We start from the raw sequence: 20,875 nt of genomic DNA on the forward strand, positions 1-20,875 counted from the left end.
CATCTCCCCAGGAATATTATAAGCTACCTGGAGGAAAGTACTATTGTTTTCTATGTCTTTCATGACTTGGGTCACAGAACCGGGCCACCATTGGCCTTCTTGAGAACATTCTGCATCAGTCAATGTGAAGTCATGGATATAACGCTAAGTTGGAATTCAGGGTACTAATCCTCCCCCACGACTCTCTGACGTTAGACCAGTTTTAGGCTTTGTGGGCCTTAGTTTTCTAATCTGTGAAGTGAAGGGATTGGGCTGAGAGAGTAGGCTCTGGGCTTTCCCCTATCTACCCTCTAGGTAACCTTGGGCGGGTTGCGTGATTTCCCCAAGCAGACAGGAAGAACCATGTCTACCCCGTGAGCTGTTTTAAAGACTTAATGATGTGACGTACATCAGAAGCTTAGCCCAGAGTTCATAATTATATTCCCTAAATTCCCGTCGAGATTCTGACACAGACTATCCATTCGAGATGTTATATTAGAGAAGGAACTTTGCAAAATGGTAGAACGCTGTATCTTCCGTTAAGATGTTTACACGCTATGTAAATTATCTTTAAAGAAATGCAAGGCCAATAAACACATGAAAAGATGCTCTGCATCACTAAACATTAGGGACAAATCAAAACCACGAAGAGACCCCCCTTCACACTTGCTAGGAAGGCCTTAAAAAGAAATGACTGTCCGACACGGGCCTTGAGGGTGTTATGCTAAAAGAATTCTTCCAGCCACAAAAAGGCATTATACGATTCCACTTTCATGAGGCACCTAAACTAGTCGGATTCACAGGGACAGAAAGTAAAATGGTGGCGACCAGAGAGTGGGGGTGGGGCGGGGAATGGGAAGTTATCGTTCAATGGGTAGAATTTCAGGTTGGGGAGATGAGAAAGTTTGGGAGATGGGTGGTGGTGAGGGTTGCACAACAGCGTGAGTGGATTTCATGCCACTGGGTCCTACACGGGAAAACAGTTAACATGGTAAATTTTATATGTACTTTAACATAATAGAACTATGTCTTAAAGAAATGTAAAACCAACATTAGTTTCCTTTGGGTGTAATTTTTTGCCAGGTGAAGGAGGCCCAGAGCTGAGGGTACAGATCATGCTGCCATGCTTTGTGCTGAAACCCCAAGAACAGACTCGGCCTGGTCCTTTAATGCCGGTCCCACCAGAGAGAAAGCTTTTCAGCAGGAGCCATGAAAACACACATTGTGAAGTCAGGCAGACCTTCTCTATGGAAATCAGCATTTATTTGAAGGCTTTAGTGCCCGATTTAGCCTCACCCAGAGGTGACCTTCTACACAGGGCCGAAAGAAAAGTGATTTCTTTGATCGTCCATTTGACCCCAAACTGACCTCCTGCGCTTTTCAATTCATTTTAAATCATGCTGTTCTGGCCAAAGCGATTCCAACCCTCAGCAGAGAATATTTCACATTTTTACCAACAATTCTGGGCCAATTTCAGATCCGTTCCCTCGAATAGCAAGAACAAACTCTGTGAGTTCTTTCTGAGTCTTTCTGATCTTAAGCAGCAGGGAGGAAAGTTGAGGGAAATATTCATAAATGGCATGAATTTTCCAGGGGGGGATGTGAATTGGAAACTCCTCCTTGCTTAGATATGACCTAATGCTCATTTGGGCCACATCGAAGGTAGGGGAGATAGGTGTGACTCCCAAGGCAGGGACCCAGATTCTTTTTCCCTTGAGTCAGAATCAGCAACGTCCCAGGAAGGAAGACATCACTGTTCTCCGCATTGTTTATGGTGTTGTGGGTTGCAAGTAACAGCAAGCCAACTCGGGCTGGCTTGCACAATAAGGAACGTGCATCTTCTGGCACAATAAGAGGTGGAGTGAGGGCAGAGATGGTGAGCGAGGAGATCAATGTTGCAAACAAGGACCTGTGCTCTGTCTGTCTCTCCACTTCCTCTGTGATCACAAGAGAGCTGCCATGGTTTCAGACACTACATATATACCAGGCAATGGGAGAGAATGCTTTCTAGAACTTGCCTCCCAAATCCCAGATAACTTCCCTCTCACATCTCATTGACCTGAATTGTATCACTTACAAATGCCTAAACCAGGAGTGATCAAAATTTTCTGTAAAGGGCCAGGTTAGTAAATATTGTTGGCTTAGAAGACATGCATTTGGTTGCAAAAACTCAGTGCCGCCATTTGAATGTGAAAGCAGCCATAGGTAATGCATTAACAAATGAGAATGGCTGTGTTCCAATAAAACTTTATTTATAAAGACAGGTGGCAGGCTGGATTTGGCCAACAGGCTATGGTGTGCCCACCCCTGTTCCAGATCAGCCATTCCACAATTAGCTTCAGGACACAACTAACTGGGAAACACATCACAGGCAATTTGCTATTAATTTATAATAATAACATTTGTAAGTGGCTTCTTCTCTGCTGGTCCCCAAGAAAGGATATTCAAGAGGTTCTCATTCATAGATCACTCGATAGGTAGGCAGATGAACGGACCAGAGTAGAACCGGGCCACCAAAATAAAATGAGAATAAAGTTTCAAAGAAGTTCTTATGTGCAAAGAGCATCAAAGGAGGAACTAAGGAAGACCCAGAACTTGGTTAAACTTTGTTCAACATATTTTACAAATATAACCTTTTATCAAAAATGTTTAATTATAGTTAGGGTTCACTGTAATTCCCCTAAGAGTCTAAATTCCACTCTTTAGAAAGTGTTCTTATATCCACCTTTTTTTTCCCTTCCCACCGTTAAAGTCAGGACTGGAAAGAACCTTAGCACTCAGTCCAAACCCCAAATTTTACAGATGAGGGAATGGAGGCTCAGAGAGGACATGCGAATTTCCCCAGATCACACAGCTACCCAGTGGCAAAACCAAGACCCAAATTCAGGCTCTGGTGGAGTGTCAGAATACCTGCTACCCCTCCCAAGAGGTGGATTCTACAACTTCCTGCAGGGAAAAATTCCACCACGTGCTTGTGGTGCCCCTCCCTGCAGGCAGACTATGTATATCCTTTACAGCTGAACTCAGGAGCAGCCACGTGACTTGCTTTGCCTGTGGAATGTGGGTGAAATGGCACATTTCACTTGTGATTCTCATGTGTGTCCGCCCTCCCTCACAAGACTGGCGATGTGCTGGGCAGAGGCTGCTCTGTCAGCCTGGGCCACAGAGTGAGGAGGATAAAAAGTACAGGCACAGCTGACCCAAGATGGACATGTCACATAAACAGGGAATATACCACCGAGATCTGGGCCTGCTTGTTACCGCAGCATAACTGAGTCGATGCTGACAAATACATGGGCTTTACAACACTAAACGCTGAGCTCCCTCTCACCTGCAGAATCTCAGGTTCCCAGCAGCATTAAATGGACTGAAGAGCATGCAGGTTAGAGTTGGCCTGCCTGGGTTGAGATTTCACTAGCTGTGTGACATTGGTCATGCTACTCTCTGACCCTCAGTTTCTTCATCTGTAATATAACACTGGTGCTTACCTCCTGCGGATACGGTGAGGATTCAATAACTGATCCTGTGTTTTGTGGACTACTGGCTAAATGTTTGTTACTATTATTCTTCGTAGGGTCTCCGTGGGGACAGTTCAGTAACAGTAAGGTGTGGGGGGGGGGGGGGCTCACTGAGACTGTTCCGTGTCATTACACATGAAAACAACAGCCATCCTTCCAGAAATCACTCTCCCTGGTGTGCAGTGCTGACAGTCATCACTGTCCCTGCTACAGGCCCAGGGGAAGGGGCATGAGAGGCTGTTACAGAGAGTTTAGGAGCAGGGCTCCTAGGGTCAGCCTGGTGAGGGTTCAAATGCTATCTCTGTCTCTCCTTCCTGTGCAACTGTAGTGAAGTTCTTAACCTCACACACTCGTGCCACTCATTTCTGAGTGTTCATGTGTGCCAGGCATGTTTGGAAGGGTGGGGAGAAGTATGTGACCAAGACGAAGAAGGGGAGGTGCATAGGAGATATCAAACAGAAGCTTTGCGGGCCACCGCTGCCCTGTGCCACACCTAGAGCTCAGCCGGGGGCTGGGAGGTGAGTCCCGAAAACCTCACCAAAACATCACCGGGGACTTCAAAGTTAAGGGAAGACAAAGGGTCAGACTGTGGGTGTGCCCTTGGCAAACAGTGCACAAGAATCCTTTGGATCTTCTGTCTTCTCTTCTCTTCCCTTCTCTTCTCTTGTCTTCTCTTCTCTTCTCTTCCCTTCCTCTCTTCTCTTCTCTTCTCTTCTCTTCTCTTCTCTTCTCTTCTCTTCTCTTCTCTTCTTTCTCTTCTCTTCTCATCTCTCTCCTCTCCTCTCCTCTCCTCTCCTCTCCTCTCCTCTCCTCTCCTCTCCTCTCCTCTCCTCTCCTCCCTCCTCTCCTCCCTCCTCTCCTCTCCTTTCTTCTCTTCTCTTCTTTTCTTCTTCCTTTCCTTCCAAATGTTACCATGACTTAACAGCACTCATTCCTGGGCTACTGGAAACATATCTTTCCTTCCTCCAACATAGCAAACCTTAAAGCTGGAAAGCAAGGCTTTTATTTAGGGATGCTGTGGGGGTTTATTACCAAGTCAACCCAGAAAGCAACGAGGGCCTGTGAGAGGAAGTAGTACAGAAAGTGGAAGATCTTCAGTAGAATAATTGCAAGGCGACACTGCAGGGTAGTTTAAGTTCCTTCTGCATTTTAATGACCAATATAGAAGATATAAAAATGTCATTTATAGAGAAACTCCAACCTTTTGTTTTCCTTGTTATTCTAATAGCTCAAATGGAACATATAATATGATTTTTTTAATTTTTCACCAAACACTGTAATCAATCTTCGTGCTACAGATCTGTGTCATTACTGCTGGTCACACGCTCAAAATAGATGTGACTAGGACTTTAACGGGGAGGAAACTCTGCTCTTTTCCCTTCTGGTAACAAGGCAGGAAACCTTTTACAAATTCCATCCTTAGGCATTTTCCCATTCGGCTTGATCAGATTTAACTGAAAGTTACAAAGTTTCCATTCTCAGGCACTGAGGTGGTATTGATGGGGACGCAATGATGGGGGCTTTGGGGTTTTAGGAGGTGAGGGACAGTTTTTTAATCCATTTTTCTTCTGCCTCAGTTCACCACCCAGAACCAACCCCAAGCCTGCCAGGTGAGGTCGGAAGGCATGGGCTGGGTGAGGCAGGACAGCAACCCCCACCCCAGCTCAGCCCTCGTGTCAGGGCTGGGAGGGACAGTGGGCCAGGGCTGCCTGCAGAAATGGCAGCCCCTTCTCCTGCAGGCTCCTCCAACTCGTCTGAAGCATCCTCCTCCTCCTCCAAAATCAGCTGACGTGGCCCCCTCAGAGACCTCTACAGTCGGACTTTGTTTTCTGCAGCTAGTAACATCGCAAACGCAGAATCTGGCTTCTCAGCAAGGACTTCAGGCTTGTCGAACTCGACCACCTGAAAGTCAGAGAAAAAGAGCTGAAGTTGGCAGAAAATACCCACTCACCTAGAGTCCAAACCACTGAAGCCCCTGGGGAGGTTATGCCAACAACTTCCTGTACCTTCCCATTTTCCATGACCAGGACGAGGTCGCAGTTGAGCACCGTGTTGAGGCGGTGGGCGATGGTCAATACGGTGCAGCCTTTGAAGGCGTCTTTGATGGTGCTCTGAACAAGGGTGTCGGTCTTGGAGTCCATGGAGGCGGTGGCTTCATCAAGGAGAATGATCTGTTGAGGAAGGCACGTTGTAAAAGTCACACTGAGCCGAAACTGCGGCAAAGGGAAACTCATGGTCTTAGCTCTACTTATTTAAAGAAGAAGAAGAAAAGAAGAAGAAGAAGGAGGAGGAGGAGGAAGAGGAGGAGAAGGAGAGAAGGAGAAGAAAAGGAGGAGGAGAGGGAGAGGGAGAGGGAGAAGAAGAAGAAGAAAAAAGAAGAAGAGGGAGAAGAAGGAGGAGGAGGAGAAGGAGGAGGAGGAGGAGGAGAAGGAGGAGGAGGAGAAGGAGGAGGAGGAGAAGGAGGAGGAGGAGAAGGAGGAGGAGGAGAAGGAGGAGGAGAAGGGCTGAAAACTCATGAGCTAAGTGTCCATCTCGAAAGGTTAGAAAAAATAACAGCAAAATAAAAGTCAGTTCACACCACCTCCATCTCCTTCAGAGGGACTGACGGGAAGAATAAGGTGATATATGATTTCCTTCTCTTTTTAAATGGTTTATTCTAATCTTACAAACTAGTGGGAGGCCTTATCGACTGTGCTAGCATGAATCGGCATGAGCTATAATAACTTGTATTGTTTCCAGTGGCAGCTGTAACAAACCAGCACAAACTCCGAGGCTTAAAGACAACCCACAGTGAGCGTCTTGCAGAGCTGGAAGTCCCAAGTCCTAAAGTCAAGCTATTGCCAGGCCTGCATTCCTTTTGCAGGCTCTAGGGAGGAACTGTTCGCTTGCCTGTGCCAGCCGCTCCGGGCTGCCGGTGTTCCTTGGCTCGTGCTACCTTCCTGGCATTGCTCTAATGGCTATTTCCACTGGTCACATGGCTTCTTCTCTTTCTGACTCTCCAGCCTCCCTTGTATACAGATCTGCATTATACTAGGCCCACCCAGGTAATCTAGGAAAATATCCCCGCCTAGAAATCCTCGACCTTAATCACAATGCAACGCCCCTTTCTCTCAAGTAAGATGGCATATTCACAGGCTCCGGCTATCAGGACGTGGATACATTTGGGGGGGGGGGGTACTGTTCTGCCAACCGCAGTGCTGGTTTGCAAGTCAGAGGGCCTGAGCTCAGCTCTAGCTCTGCTTGGCCTTGGTTAAATGACTTAACTTCCCTAAGACTCCCTGTCCTCATCTGTAAAAGGGGGCTATACCTGCTTCTGAGCATGAAATGCAAAGACAACACAACACACAAGCACTTAGCAGCGTATAGGGCCTCAGCCAGCACGGAAGGCATGCTGGGGCTGGCTCTCCCCCTTGCCATTAGGACGTCCACACAACACACAGGATGGGTTACCCTTTGCTCAGCGTTCAGAGAATGGGATTTTAAAGCAAGAGCAACCCGTTCCTTGAAATCAGTAACCAAGGATGACTAAGTCACTAAGAAAAATGAGTATAAATCGTACAATTCTCATTTCTTAGCATTCAGAAGGTGTTCTTTAAGCATCCTGGGTATTGTTTATCAGGCTTCAGGATTGTTCAGGGACAAGGCAAAAAAAAAAAAAAAAAAATGGAGAGGCAGGTTCCTTATACTCAAACCACTTAGGAGGACAGAGAGAATACCTAAGCAAGGCTTCCCAGGGGGAGGCCCAGGGGAGGCAGGTGCTATCGCTGTAAATGGCTGTTATTTTTCAATTTTTACCCCTTACAACTTTGTCTTAAAAGAAAGTGCTCCGTTTTTAAATGGCTCAATTGTTCTCTCTTTGCTGAAAGACAAACGCGTGGCTCTGCCTCCTGGATTGAGGGGCGCTGCGGGAAATATCCAAAATTTGACCAATCCATTTTCCGTGCTGTTTCCTTACTTTTGAATTACGGAGAAGCGCTCGGGCCATACAAAGCAGCTGACGTTCCCCTACTGAGAAGTTTTCTCCATTTTCTGTGACTTCTGCCTGTAATTTTTCCGGGAGTTTCATTATCTGTAAAACACAGAAAAGGCCACAGTTATGCTGATGACCTATAAAATTGTCCTGCGTCGTCTGTATTGATTGCCCCCTTCTCATGCATTCATCAGCTGGCTTTATTTTACTGAGGAAAAGAAAGTACAAAACAACAATCCTTTCTACATCGCAAACAGGCACCAGGGAAAGACCAGGGAGTAGGCGGACGTTAATAATTTAAAATCACAGTATGATTCACAGAGCCCCGTGGACACCTTGCCAAAAGAGGACAAATGGTACACGTATGGCTCCAGAGAAACACAAACGAAGTGTAAATGGCTTCCAGGGCCCCTATTTCCATGGACAAAATGGACATGGGATGGGGGAGTTTTCTAGTCATCAAAGAAAGGTAAGACAGTGTCTGATTTATGCAGTCATGGTGACATTGGGACATGCTCAGCTTGGTACCAAGTGTTGGTGGAAACAGTCCCCTCGGTGTGCAGAGGTGGCCACACTCACTGCTGACCCCAGCTGCAGCTTTTAGAGGACAGGACCCCATCTCACAGAAACTGGCCATATTGGCCTTTCCTGGAGCGTGCCATGCCCCCTCACCTTCCTGTGGCTTCTCTGTTCCCAGAAGCGAATGAGCCTATTGCGCCCTCTGCTCTAGAGTCAGACGCAGTTGGGTTCAAGTCTCCATTCTGCCACTTACTAGTTCATACATGTTTCTTCCCTGAGTCTTCCTTTCTGTGCCTCTGAAAATCCGGGTAAGAGTCCCAACCTCTGAGGGCTGTAGTCAGGACAGGACCGAATGAGACAATGCATGCCGAGCTCTTGACTAGACTCTTGGAGACGCCTGATATGTATTATCTACGGTTGCTTTTCACAATGGAGAGTAAACAAGGATCACATTCTACTGACATATGTGACGCCCCCAAATGAGCCTGGCCACACGCTGGCCCGGTGCTTGTCCAATTCAAACCTGGGCCAGGTATCTGGGGCCCTGGTGCTGAGAAACAGGTTTATCCTGGACAGCCCCAGAGACTTACTGTGTCTCTCATGAATGTCCTCTCCAGAACCTGCCAGAGCATCTCATCCGAGTGGCTCTCAAAGGGATCCAAGTTGTACCTGCAAAAAAGGAAAGAGCGGGGAGCTGGATTTCTGAGGAAGACAGGATGGGGGGAGGGTGTTTACTACCCCATGTGGGAGAAGTAAGAGGGGGTGTGTAAGGACCCCCATGCCTCCAAAAGCGGTGCTTAGCCGAGGACAGTGGTCCATAAAATAACCAACCTTAGGCCGAGAGAGCAAGAACCCACCACTCTGTGATGAGGCCAAGACCACCAAGGCAGGAGAGAGAACACTGAGCAAGGCCCTCAGGAAGACACAGTCGGTCCTCATGGTGGCCGTGTGTGGCAGAATGCATTTGGCCTCTGCAAGTTCTTGGTGCAGGTGGACGGGTGGGGATTCACTCTACCACTGCATTCACTCTGCCTTCAGAAGCAAGGGGTATAGCTGCAGCCCCCAGGCCCTCACGCAGGGTGGCTATCCCACTGGCAGGGTGAGTCTAGTACACAGCCCACTACTTCATCTGGTGCTCAATGGGAGAAATGTCCCTCTCATCAGAGGGGCAGCCATTGCACTGGATTAAATGAGAAACTGGTTTTCTCCTTGTCCCTTGACATCAGATCTTGAGCCCTGTAGAAGTTGCAGCCCTACGGTTCTTATACTTGGAACAATTTCTGCCCGCTCCTCAGTGGGAATGAATTGACACATTTCCCTACGGATGGCTACGTATATACGGTAACCATTTATTTTATCTCACAAACTGGGTTCTTTTGAGAGTGGCCATTGCTAAACGTGATAAAATGCTGAGACACAAGCATAAACCAGGGCTCTCCCGGGCCAACTGGGATACCTGCTCACCCAACGTATAATCATCTCGCTTATTGGTGTCGTAGCTCGTAAGATACCGGTGATGTTCAGGGCCTTGGTCCTTGGCTCCCTCCAAAGCTTCACTGAGGTACTAGCAGTGCTCGTGAGCACCTCAGGATGCTGCTTCCCTCATCCCCACCGTGGACACGTCACAAAGTTCCCAGCTGGTCTGATTATACTATCCAAAAAATAGGAATGCACGACGATCAAAAACAGCTACCTTACTGTACCTACAAACAGGACAGGATCCTGGGGGATCACAGTCAGCTTGGTTCTGAGGTCTTCCAAACCAATCGTGCAGATATCCACCTCATCGACGAAGATCGTACCGCCGGCTGGCTCCACCAGACGAAACAAGGCCATTCCCAGTGATGACTTTCCTGGGAGCAGTAAAAGCAAGAGCAGCAAATCAAACATCGGTTTGCACTTCCATCATATCCAAGTATCTCATCGAGGGAATTCGTCGTGCAGTGAAAGGGCTCGGTGCCGATGACCATGCAGACGGACAGGCCTCACTCGGTGGGGGCAATCCGCTGCCCATCCCCGCAGGGGCTGTTAACACACGGCTCGTCCTCTGGGCCTCGTTTCACCAGAATGATTCTCATTTAATTAATTCAAAAACTGATGTGTCTTTGTTTCCAACTCTGCGCACCCGTTCAACCTGAAATCCTAATTTACAGTAAAGAGAGTTGAGGGGGAAAAACCCAGCCAGTGCAACACACACACACACACACACACACCACCCTCTGGTGTGGCTGCCAGCACACCCAGTAGAAATGCGAAGAAAACAACCTGAAAAAAGCGCAGCCAGAGCTGGTCCTCACCAGAACCCGTTCTTCCGACGATCCCAACTGTCTGCCCACTCTGAATGACCAAGTTCAGCCCGTCAAGGACAAGGGGAGTGTTGTCTCTGTACCTCATCTGATAGTCGCGGAATGTTATCTCCCCACGGCTGGGCCAGTCGTGGGGACAAGTCTCTGCTTTGAGGGGGTGAGTGCTTTCAGGAACACAGGTCTGAAAGGCAGAATGACCAATGACAGGTTAAGAACCATTCACTTTTCCATCCATTTAATTCATTCCTTCATTCCCACAAGTCTAGGTAATGGCGTTCATGGTGGCGAGCTAGACCACTAATTCAGTCAAGAACTCGCATTCCAGTGGGGAACTCGGATGACAAACAAGAAGCGAAATCAGCAATGAAGACAATAAGACAGAGTCTTGTAACAGAATGTAGAATGTGTGTGTAGGTGGAGTAAAAGTAACTTCAGGGTTGAAGAAGGCATCTATGAGGATGCGGCATACAAGCTGAGACCTGGAATGTTGAAGAGATGCCTGCTATAAGAAGATGTGAGTCCAGAGCCTTCCAGACAGAGTGGGCAGCTAGTGCAAAGGCCCTGAGGAGAGAGGGCAAGCTTGGGCACTTTGAGGAATAGAAAGAAAAGTCCTGTGGCTGGAGCTTAGTGAAGAGAGAGATGGAGAACTACACGGGACAGTTCCTACTGGGACTTGTGGGCCTGGGCAAGTGTCAGCAGTGTGACCTTGAAGCTGTGTGACAAATCCTGACCAAATCTTGGGATTTGCAGAATTCAATCAGATATAATTTCAGTAACTGCAAGAGTCATCATGGTTTTAGAAGTAGGAAGATGACAAGAAGGCAGAATGTCAGCTTCAGAGGTCTTTAAAGTGACGTGGAAGAGACATTTTAGTTTCCCAAGAATCCGAGAAATGCAAAGTCTAAGTAAGGAGTAGAGCAACTTGGCTGTGTTATAAGACCGGCCCCTCCTCCGAAGTGATGAGTCTCTGTTAGCGATAAGGAGCCACTCATGTGCCCTGTAGGGTGGCTGACCAGCCCGAATCTGTGATGAGCAACCACAGTCAGCTGAGAAAATAACTGTATTCTTAGACGGTGAATATTTTCAACCCCCAGGAGACCTAGATTCATAACAAAAATATTTAGGAGAAGTTTGAGGCACCTGGGTGGCTCAGCGTGTTAAGCGTCTGACTCTTGATTTAAGCTTGGGGTCATGAGTTCAAGCCTCACACTGGGCTCCACGGCCAATAAAAAAATATAGATAGATAGATGATAGATAGGTACAGATATATATATAAAAGAGAAGCAAAATTGTAACAGTAGTATTAACTGTTTAAGGAATCTGCATACTTGGTGTTTAAAGTATAACAATATTAGTAACACAAGGGCCTGTGATTCTAATTTAAAATGTATAATTGAATAGGGGCACCTGGGTGGCACAGCGGTTAAGCGTCTGCCTTCGGCTCAGGGCGTGATCCCGGCGTTATGGGATCGAGCCCCACATCAGGCTCCTCTGCTATGAGCCTGCTTCTTCCTCTCCCACTCCCCCTGCTTGTGTTCCCTCTCTCGCTGGCTGTCTCTATCTCTGCTGAATAAATAAATAAAATCTTTTTAAAAAATGTATAATTGAATAATTTATTTAAACATGATTTTAAGTTAAAAGTTTACTGTTCATCTACAGCATTGGGATTGTTATGCAAATTTAAAGCTTACTGTATTTATAAGTGTAATGTATTACATTTATATAACCTCTGGAAGGTTTGTTTGTTAAATCAGATAATCAAGATACTTAAGAAGGGAATGAAATGCACTAAATTTTAAAATACAGTTTAAAATGTTTTAAAGAGTTTAATTAAGTTTGTAAATGGGGCCAAATGCTATTCAGAGTCCCTCAAAAGTGATTGCTTGACTTGTCTAGACTTCTTTTCAAAGAATGGCAGGATTTGTAAGTCGAACTTGAAAGCTTTTAGTGAAGGGGTACCTGGGTGGCTCAGCTGGTTGAGCGCCCAACTCTTGGTTTCAGCTAAGGTCATGATCTCAGGGTCATGGTCTCAAGGTCATGAGATCAAGCCCCACACAGGGCTCTTTGCTCAGCAGGGAGTCGCTTGAGATTCTCTCTCTTCTTCTCCCTCTACTGCCCAGGCCCTGTGCGCGCGCTCTCTCTCTCTCTAAAATAAATAAATAAATAAATCTTTTTTTAAAAAAGCTTTTAGAGAAGAGTTCAACCATTGTTTTTGTAATTTACCGTTTCCGTCAATCAAATATTAATTTTTAGAAACTTAAGTTAGCCACTGATTTCTTTTTGTGTGCAGAAACTGCCCTCGAGGAAAAACTTTTTAAAAAGCATCTCTTCCTCAACCTCAAGAACTTTAGAGTAAATGTGGGTTTTAAGAAGAAGTTTGTGGTCCCATTTCAGTTTTTAAAAAGATCCCTTTCACATGTCAAAAACATCAAATGCCTACCTAAATTCTTCCAGAGTTAACTAGCCCCTCCTCCGGCATGCACTCATTTCTTACCAAAATATACTCTCTGAGCAACTCCACGGAGGTGAATTTGGCCTGGGTCTCTGTCCCTGTTCTCACGCACACTTGGAGCAATCCGCTTAGCTATTGTGGGGAAGCAAGCAGCTGGGTTAGAGCCCTTTCCTCCCTTGGGTTCCACCATCCCACCTTCAGGGGAAGCCCTTATGAAGTACCCCTCCCCAGTCTCACTCAGGGCCACACAGAAAGTAGGCCTGCATTCCCAGCCAAGTGCCTAGAAGATACTGGGGTGTTTTGCCTTTAAACATTTCCTCTGCATTTAGAAACAAATGGGTAATGACATTTTCCCTGGCACTCCAGATGGCAAGTACCATCCCACCACAGTATCACTTGATCACTCTTAGTCTGAGCGACAGGGAGCTGCTGTTGAGCAGGAATCTTCCAGGGCCACAGAACTGCGGGCTCTCCACCCCTTCCTGCCATCTGGGGGGGTCCTGTACCTCCATGCCCTCCCCGCTTTACCCTACCCGCAGCCAAGCAGCAACTGAAATCCAATCACCACAGATCATCAGAGGAAGAAAGCCATTAAGCCCATCTGTTTGCTTCAGACGTGAGAAAATCTAGGCTCAGAGTGGGGGATGTAGCTTGCTAAGGTTACTCACCTCAGGCCAGGATCCCCTAGAAGCCAACCCTGAAATTTGAGTGTAAGCAGTATATTAGGGCAGGTTGAATGGTGGTCCCCCAAAAAGATATGTCCACATCCGAATCCCTGAGCCCTGTGAATGTTACCTCATTGAAAAAAGGATCCTTGCAAGTGTAACTAAGGATCTTGAGATCATCCCGGATTACCTGGGTGGACCCTAAATCCAATGACAAGTGTCCTTCCAAGAGACAGAGGAGGAGAAGACACAAAAGAAAAGAAGAGGCGAGACAGAGGCCAAGAGTGAAATGACGCAGCTACAAGCCCAGGAATGCCAGGAGCTGCCAGAATCCGGGAGGGACAAGGAATGGATTGTCCTCCAGAGCATTCGGAGGGAACGAGGTCCTGCCTACACCCTTGGAACGTCTGACCTCCAAAACTGGGAGAGAATACATGTCTCTGGTTGTAAGCCACTAGCTTATGGTAATTGGTTACAGCAGTCCTAGGAAACTAATCCAGGAGGTGGACCCCAAAAGTACCCATAGGAGCTGGGAGAAGTGGGGCACAGAAGAGAAGGTAAGTCCTGAGAGGTTCAGTTGTGGGCAACCGAAACTTGATCCCGCTGGAGGCTCTGGGATACGGGATACTGCATGAAACACACTTGAGTTGTCCTGAGTAGGCTGGGCTACATCTCCACTGACCCCCTTCCATCATCGCTGGGTCACTTCCAGCTGAGGGAACTCCCCACACCTGTAGGCTGCCCTGGGCTTGCACAGAGCACCTTCCTGTAGCAGCAGGATGCCAACCGGCCTGCCCTGGAAGGTTGCTGGGCCAACAGCACCTGCCTCCGTTGCAAGATGGGCTAGTGGGCTCGAGGCAGGACCAGGTCTTCTTTCTCTAAGTGAGCCGTGACTGTGGGCCAGGCACTGTGGGGGTGGGGGGCTGGGTTTCCAGGGCTGAACGTGATGAACAAAACCCCTGCCTTCATGAGGCTTATGTTCTAGCAGGCTGGCAGGATAAGACACGGGTGATTTCAAGAAGTGGTGAGAATGCCAATAAAACAGGATAACATGAAAGAGTGGCCGGGTTCGGGGGTGAGATTGCCTCACTCAGGGAAGTTAAGGAACTGTGAGTGGAGCCATTTACAGTAAGAAGAACACCAGGCAAATTCGGGGTTTGCATAGCTCTGAGTAGCAGCAAGTGGCCTTGACAGGAAGGAGGCAGTGTGGCCCAAGCAGGTAAACGAGGGGAGGAGCAGTGCAGGTCCAGACCCTTTTCAGGGTTCCCTTGTTGCTTCCCCTCTTAACACATGCCACTGGCTTTCCATTTCTCTTAGAGCAATGGCTCTTGACCTGGGTGATTTAGCCCTTCAGGAGACAGTTAGCCATGTCTAGGGATACTTCTGGTTGTCACAGCCTTGGAGGAGGGAGAGGTTCCACTAGGATTTCCCGGTTAGAGATTAAGGAGGCTAACATCCTACAACACACAGGATAGCCTCCCACAAAGAGGATCATGTAGCCCAAATGTCCATAGTGTTGCAGTTGAGAACGCTTTCTTAGAATATAAGCAACCCCCTCCCCCCGCCATGGGTGACAAAGCCCTGCAGAGTCTATCCCTGCCAAAGCCTCAGACCTTATTTTCTACCAATCTGCTCAAACTACATGACCTTCTGAGTTCCTCAAATGCATTGAGCTCCTGCCTACCCCAACCTTGCCCTGGCCCCTCAGCTGGAAATATTCTGCCTTCCACGTTCTTTGATTCTTCGTCAATCAGGTATCGGTCTGGAAGTCACCTCCTGGCAGAGGTGTTCTCTGACTATGGGATCTAATGCTGCTCCCCTGCTGACAGCCACATTCCCTGCTTTAGTATCTTCATAACATTTGAACAATTTCCAAAGTCTTCTCCTTGATTTACTTGGGCACTCATTTATTCCATCGCACGTTGTATCCCTTTTTATCCCGTAGAGTATAAGCTCCCTGAGGGCAGGGACCTGTCCAGCTTGTTCACTGCTGAATCCACAGCACCTACCGAGTTCCTGGCTCATGGTCGGTGCTCAGTGGCTATCTGGTCAGTGCAAGCCTTGAGAAGGACTTATACATGTTTTGTTCAATTCAAGGGTATCAGCCCCTCAAGGCTCCGGGGAGCCCTCCACAAGTTTAGAACTCCCCTGTCAGCACAGTGCTCGCCTAGTAAGTGCTCATTCTCCTCCATGATGTGATGTGATGTCACTTTACATTCACTTTCTTCTCTGTGGGACTTCACACCTCTAGGGAATCTCGTCTGTTCTCAAGGGAAGCTCTGTCGTCTGGATTCTGTGTTCTCCAAAGAGGGGTAATGTTCAACAAAGCCACAAAGCCAGCTAGAGAAGTGTTCCCCTAGAACTCAGTGTGTTCACATTCTCTAGCCTTACAGCAATGTTTGAAAACAATCTCATGGAAAGCTGATGATATCCCCAAAAAGCACAACCTCAGTTGAGGAAAGCTGTTTCACTTGGACCAAGTAAGGGAATCTATTCAACATCGTCTGCTTTCTATTTTACTAGGCAACAAAAATAAAAACATCCATCAATGAGGGAAACTGGGTACCCAGGAAAAATTCCTTTTTTCCCCACTGAAGATAAAGACCTGAGAATATATTTTTGTTCCTTCCCCTTCCCAAAATGCCATTACAATAATATCAGAGAGATTTTCAAAAAGGAATAGACCTTTAAGGGCAAGGCGGTTGGGAAGAGATACCTTTGAATGAAAGTCACAGATTTCTGAAAGATGGAAAAGGGAAGAAAAGCCTTTTGACAGAATGGAGGCAGAATGTGCTGCAGGGGCTTACAGAGCCTTCTATCTGGCAGAACTCAGACAGGCCCCAGGTGTGAGAAGAAGCCACAGGAAGACTGATTTGATTGGTAGTCTGTCTACGGACCAATCTATTCCCCTCCCCTCATCTTTCTCCCAACCAGAGGTAGCTGGACACTTTATCCCCTAGACAACACACACACACACACACACACACACCCCAACATTCACACTCAGATGGGTATCAGACCCAAATGACCTTGGTTCAAACCCTAACTCTCACACATGACAGGTGTGTGATGTTGGACAAGTCTATCTGAGCCTCAGTCTTCTCTTCTATAAAATGCGGACTACGGCAAGACCTATCTCATAGGGTCGTTATGGGAATAAGTGAATCAATTTACATACAAGATTTACAATAGTGCCCAAAATGGCACGTGTTTCCTGATTATTATTATTATTCTCTATTACTATTATTTCCCTATTACTGTCTTTTTCAAAAGAAAAAACACCAAAGCAACCAAAATGAGAAGTCAGTATTATTTGTCATGGACATCACGGTTGCCTCTCCAGCATTCTTTTCCTGCTCTCTATTGTGGAGCAGCTGTGTGACTTGAGGGTTGGATGGGGTGTGACTCCATCCTTTGGCCTAAGCCAATCATTCCAATTCCACCCAGGCACTAACTAATTCTGCGATGCCCAAATTAATCCAGGAAGAGTAAAGCTCAGGGCTTTTGCTCAGTGGCTAGGGTAGGAAAAGCTTTCTTCCTCTTTCCTTCCTGTTACAGCCCTCAGAGACTGTCGGTCACCATTGTGCAACCATGAAGGAAGTCACCACAGAATAAGGACAAAGCCAGGGGCTCTGATCCAACTATTCCTGAACCCCTATTAACCACCAGGCCTTGTAATGATGTGAGCCAGTAAGTTCTTCATTCTTTGAACCCATTTGAGCTGGGTCGTCTATTACATCCATCCCCCCTGATACGCCCTATGCCAGAGCCTGCGGGCCAAGCCCAACCTTACACGAGGTGTTACCTGGATGATGTAAGACAAAGACAAGCCTTTGGACGAAGCACTAATTGAGGAGAAGCTCAACGTCACCAGCAAGGCCACAATGAAGGTGACGATGTTCATGAGGACGTCCATTCTTAGAGCAAACCACCTGAGAGCACAGTTGAAGTATAGCAGGTGGCTGGAGTTTTCATCGTTTAGCATCTTAAACCTAAAATTAAAAGATCAGACAAAACAGGAGATCAGGTGTGCTTCCATAGACCTAGGGTTGGGGCTACTGGAAAATTAAGGCAAGGGGGATTTTTAATCAAGGGCTGATGTACTTACATAGGAATCCCTTACAAAGATGGGGAAAACATCCATACTCTAAAATCCACTGCCTTAGGTATCTTTGATTTGCGCATATCCCATGTGACAGTACTGTGCTGAGTGGGTTCTTTCTCTTTCCCAGAACTGGCAACTAGGACTCACAGCTGAGAACAAAAGGTACCCAGTATCTCACGCTCTACCATCAAAAGATCCCTATTTTGGAGTCAGCCACTCCCCATAAAGGCCTTGTGGAATTGATAGTTGGCCCCCTCGATCCATATAAGGGGTGAGGGCTGCTTGAGAAGGAGGTTGCCTTTAGGGAGAATCAATGTTTATGATGGTAAGAGAAGGGAACAGAGGATGCTTGGTTCCCTCTCAAGTCACAGAAAGAAGATTCAAGGCAATTGCTCATAAAGCTGGGGGTCTCCTCAAGAAGAAAACGCTGCCTTTTTTTTTTTTTTTAAGATTTTTTAAATTTATTCATTTGAGAGAGAGAGAGAGACAGCCAGCAAGAGAGGGAACACAAGCAGGGGGGAGTGGGACAGGAAGAAGCAGGCTCCCAGCAGAGCAGGGAGCCTGATGAGGGGCTCGATCCCAGGACCCTGGGATCACACCCTGAGCCGAAGGCAGACGCTCAATGGCTGAGCCACACAGGACCCCCTGAAAACGCTGACTTCTTGTACCTCTGCTGTGTATTCACTGAGCCAAAGAGGAGAGGGCATAAGGCAGAGGGACAGAGTGATGACACCACCAAGGATGAGGACAAGACCCGCCCCAGGAGTTGCTCATTTCCCGGATGTGTAGAAGGCAGATCCTGCCCATTCCTGCTGTTGCTACGGTTGGGGGTGCAGAGAGGTGACTTTCGGTGCTGCGGTCTTAATGCAGTATTCCTCAGCATGAGGCTAAGAGGCCCCGCATCAGTGGAAGGCAGCGTGAGGCTGCCCAGGAGGAGCTCTCCCGAGGACCCAGGCAGGTCTTGCCTGTCAACAATGCCCGGCAGAGCTGCTAGGGATTTGGTCCTGTTGGAGCCTCCACCTGGCCACATCACTTCGGCACAATTTTCTGGAATAGCAGAAATGAGCAGCAGGCAGGAGAGAATAGCCCGAGGATGTGTCCTCCCCCACTCCATTCCCCTGCACCAGCCTCGGGGAACCCGGCTCAGAGAAAAAGGAGAGGATGTTTAAAGAACAGATCAGGGGCTTCCCAGCGACACACCTGCCCCCCATCCTGCACAGCTCGTACACACGGCACAGTGTTACGACTGCAAGCCTCTGGGTGTGTTAGGGAGGGAATACAGTGGACCCTTGCACAACACAGGCTGGAACTGCACGGGTCTACCCGTACATGGATTTTTTTTCAATAAATACAATGTGGTACCGTACATGCATTTTCTCTTCCTTATGATTTTCTTAATAACACTTTCTTTAGCTTACTTTATTGTAAGAATACAATATACGATACATAAAATAGATGAAATATGTGCTAATTGACTGTTTATGTCACCAGTAAGGCTTCCAGGCAATACTAGGTTACTAGTAGTTAAGTTTGGGGGGAGTCAAAAGTTATATGCGAATTTCCAACCATGTGGGGGGTTGATACTCCCTAACCTGCATGGTTCGAGGGTCAACTGTACATTCAAGATTGAAATTTTAACGGAGCTGAACAATTAACCACAAGAGACATCAGGTTCAACTGCCACTGAAGGCTCCCCTGATCTATTGGGAAAGGGGCTTCATCAGAATGACTGGTAGAAATTATTGGGAAAAAAAACGGAAACCTTCCGATGTTTAGACCCCTAAAGAGTGAAGATTCCTCCGCTGGTACAGTCACAAACATCCTCAGGCATTGCAGTTCCATCCTGTTCCACTCAAAAGGCTCTTGGAAGCACCTCTGACCAGCCATGCTGGGGCCTGTAGCACCTTCCCCCTTCTGTTTCCACCCTAACTTACTTTCCCCAGAGCTTGGTTAAAATACTTTTCCAAACACCATGGTATTTCTATCCTATAGCCATAAAGCCTAAAAATTCAGCTGACAGTTTAACTGACTTAGAAGTCACATGTGGTCTTATCGGTGTGGTTGGTTAGACCGCACAGGAGCAAAAGAAACAGATTGGAATTTGACCTGAAGGCTGTGTTTAATCTTGCGGCATTTTTGGCTGGTGGCGAAAGCAATGCATGTCAGAAGCCCCAGCCCGCTGGAGAGTCCCAGACAGGAAAGAAAGTATTAAAAGAAGGGGACCCCATCAATCATGTAGGACTCAGCTGTCCCATAGGATTTCCTTAGAAACCTGCAGGAAGACAAAGCTTGTATCTGTTTTGCTTGTCATGAGTAAGTCGATGAATGATTCCATGGACAGGAGCCTTTCTTCATGACCAGGACATGGGAAGGGCCCCTGTGTGATGCAGGACTCTTGACAGATGACATTCATGATACACTAAGAATAGCACAGCCACTGACTGAACTAGAGGCAAGCTGGCATGCCGAATCTACACTGAAATCCTTGGTGGCAAAATGTGGGAAGAGAGAGAGAGAATTAAACCCAAACTTGGAGTGTGTGTTAGGTTTTTTAAGGTGGGAAAACACAGGGGGAAAAAAATGCAACACCAGTGCGACAGATACTGCTATGGATTCACCAAAGTTCATTTTCTTTTCCCCCTAAGGGCACCGCTGGACTCCATTTCCCAGGCTTTGTGTTTGGTGAGCCCATGTGAATGAAGTCTGGTCAATGAGTGTACAGAAGAGTACCTTCATTGGAGGTAACCCACAAAAATCTCCCATGAGGTCCTGCACCCATTCCTCACCTTATCTTCCAGTTAGACACAGATGATCCTGGAGAAGACCCCCAAGGCCCTCAGGATGGAAAAGCCCCAGGTTGAACAACACGCCTTTCCCCTGCCCTATGGACCGTCATTAAAATGTGACTCGAAGAAGAGTAAACATATACTGTGTGAAGCCTGTAAAATTTGGAAGTCTTTGCAACCACAGTGAGCCTACATGGTTGATACAATTTATACCTTATTTTAGAAGTTTGGAGCTGGAGGACTCCAGAGAAATTTACTCATCTAGGGCCCACATTTTAAAAAGAAGGAAAGTGCTGTATCCATCAAGTAAAATATAATATGGCCTTTAAAATTTATTTTTATGAGAAATATAACATTTTAAAAATGCCACTTAAAAATAAAATGAGACAGACATGATTATGAATTCTTAAGAAATAGAAAAAATGAAAGACTGGAAGGAAATACGTGAACATACTCGTGGGATTTGGGTTGGGGACCTATGGGTGATTTTTTTCCTTCTTTTTTTTTTTTGCTTTCTCCTACTTTCCTGAATTGGACACATTTTGCTTCTAGTGCAAAAAATAAAACGTAAATAC

General features: G+C 47.0%; 1 protein-coding gene across 3 annotated transcripts in view; it reads right to left on the reverse strand.

Moving 5' to 3' along the window:
* Positions 1-5,173: 5,173 nt before the first annotated feature.
* ABCC12 (ATP binding cassette subfamily C member 12) overlaps positions 5,174-20,875 on the reverse strand; it is a 65,690-nt gene continuing 49,988 nt past the window's right edge. Inside the window, exons 22-29 of one of the 3 annotated variants that reach the window (XM_087853340.1) lie at positions 17,215-17,401; positions 12,787-12,876; positions 10,284-10,473; positions 9,680-9,839; positions 8,577-8,655; positions 7,453-7,566; positions 5,504-5,668; positions 5,174-5,399 (exon numbers count right to left, since the gene is read on the reverse strand). In XM_087853340.1, coding sequence (XP_087709466.1) covers positions 5,307-5,399; positions 5,504-5,668; positions 7,453-7,566; positions 8,577-8,655; positions 9,680-9,839; positions 10,284-10,473; positions 12,787-12,876; positions 17,215-17,401 — 1,078 coding nt within the window. In that variant the 3' untranslated portion in view covers positions 5,174-5,306. The remainder of the gene's footprint in view (positions 5,400-5,503; positions 5,669-7,452; positions 7,567-8,576; positions 8,656-9,679; positions 9,840-10,283; positions 10,474-12,786; positions 12,877-17,214; positions 17,402-20,875) is intronic. The other 2 variants (XM_087853341.1, XM_087853342.1) reach the window with 2 other exon arrangements.

This window comes from Ursus americanus, chromosome 21 (assembly GCF_024610735.1).
Source record: "Ursus americanus isolate L20-20 chromosome 21, mUrsAme1.1.p, whole genome shotgun sequence".
In the NCBI taxonomy this organism is placed as follows: domain Eukaryota; kingdom Metazoa; phylum Chordata; class Mammalia; order Carnivora; family Ursidae; genus Ursus; species Ursus americanus.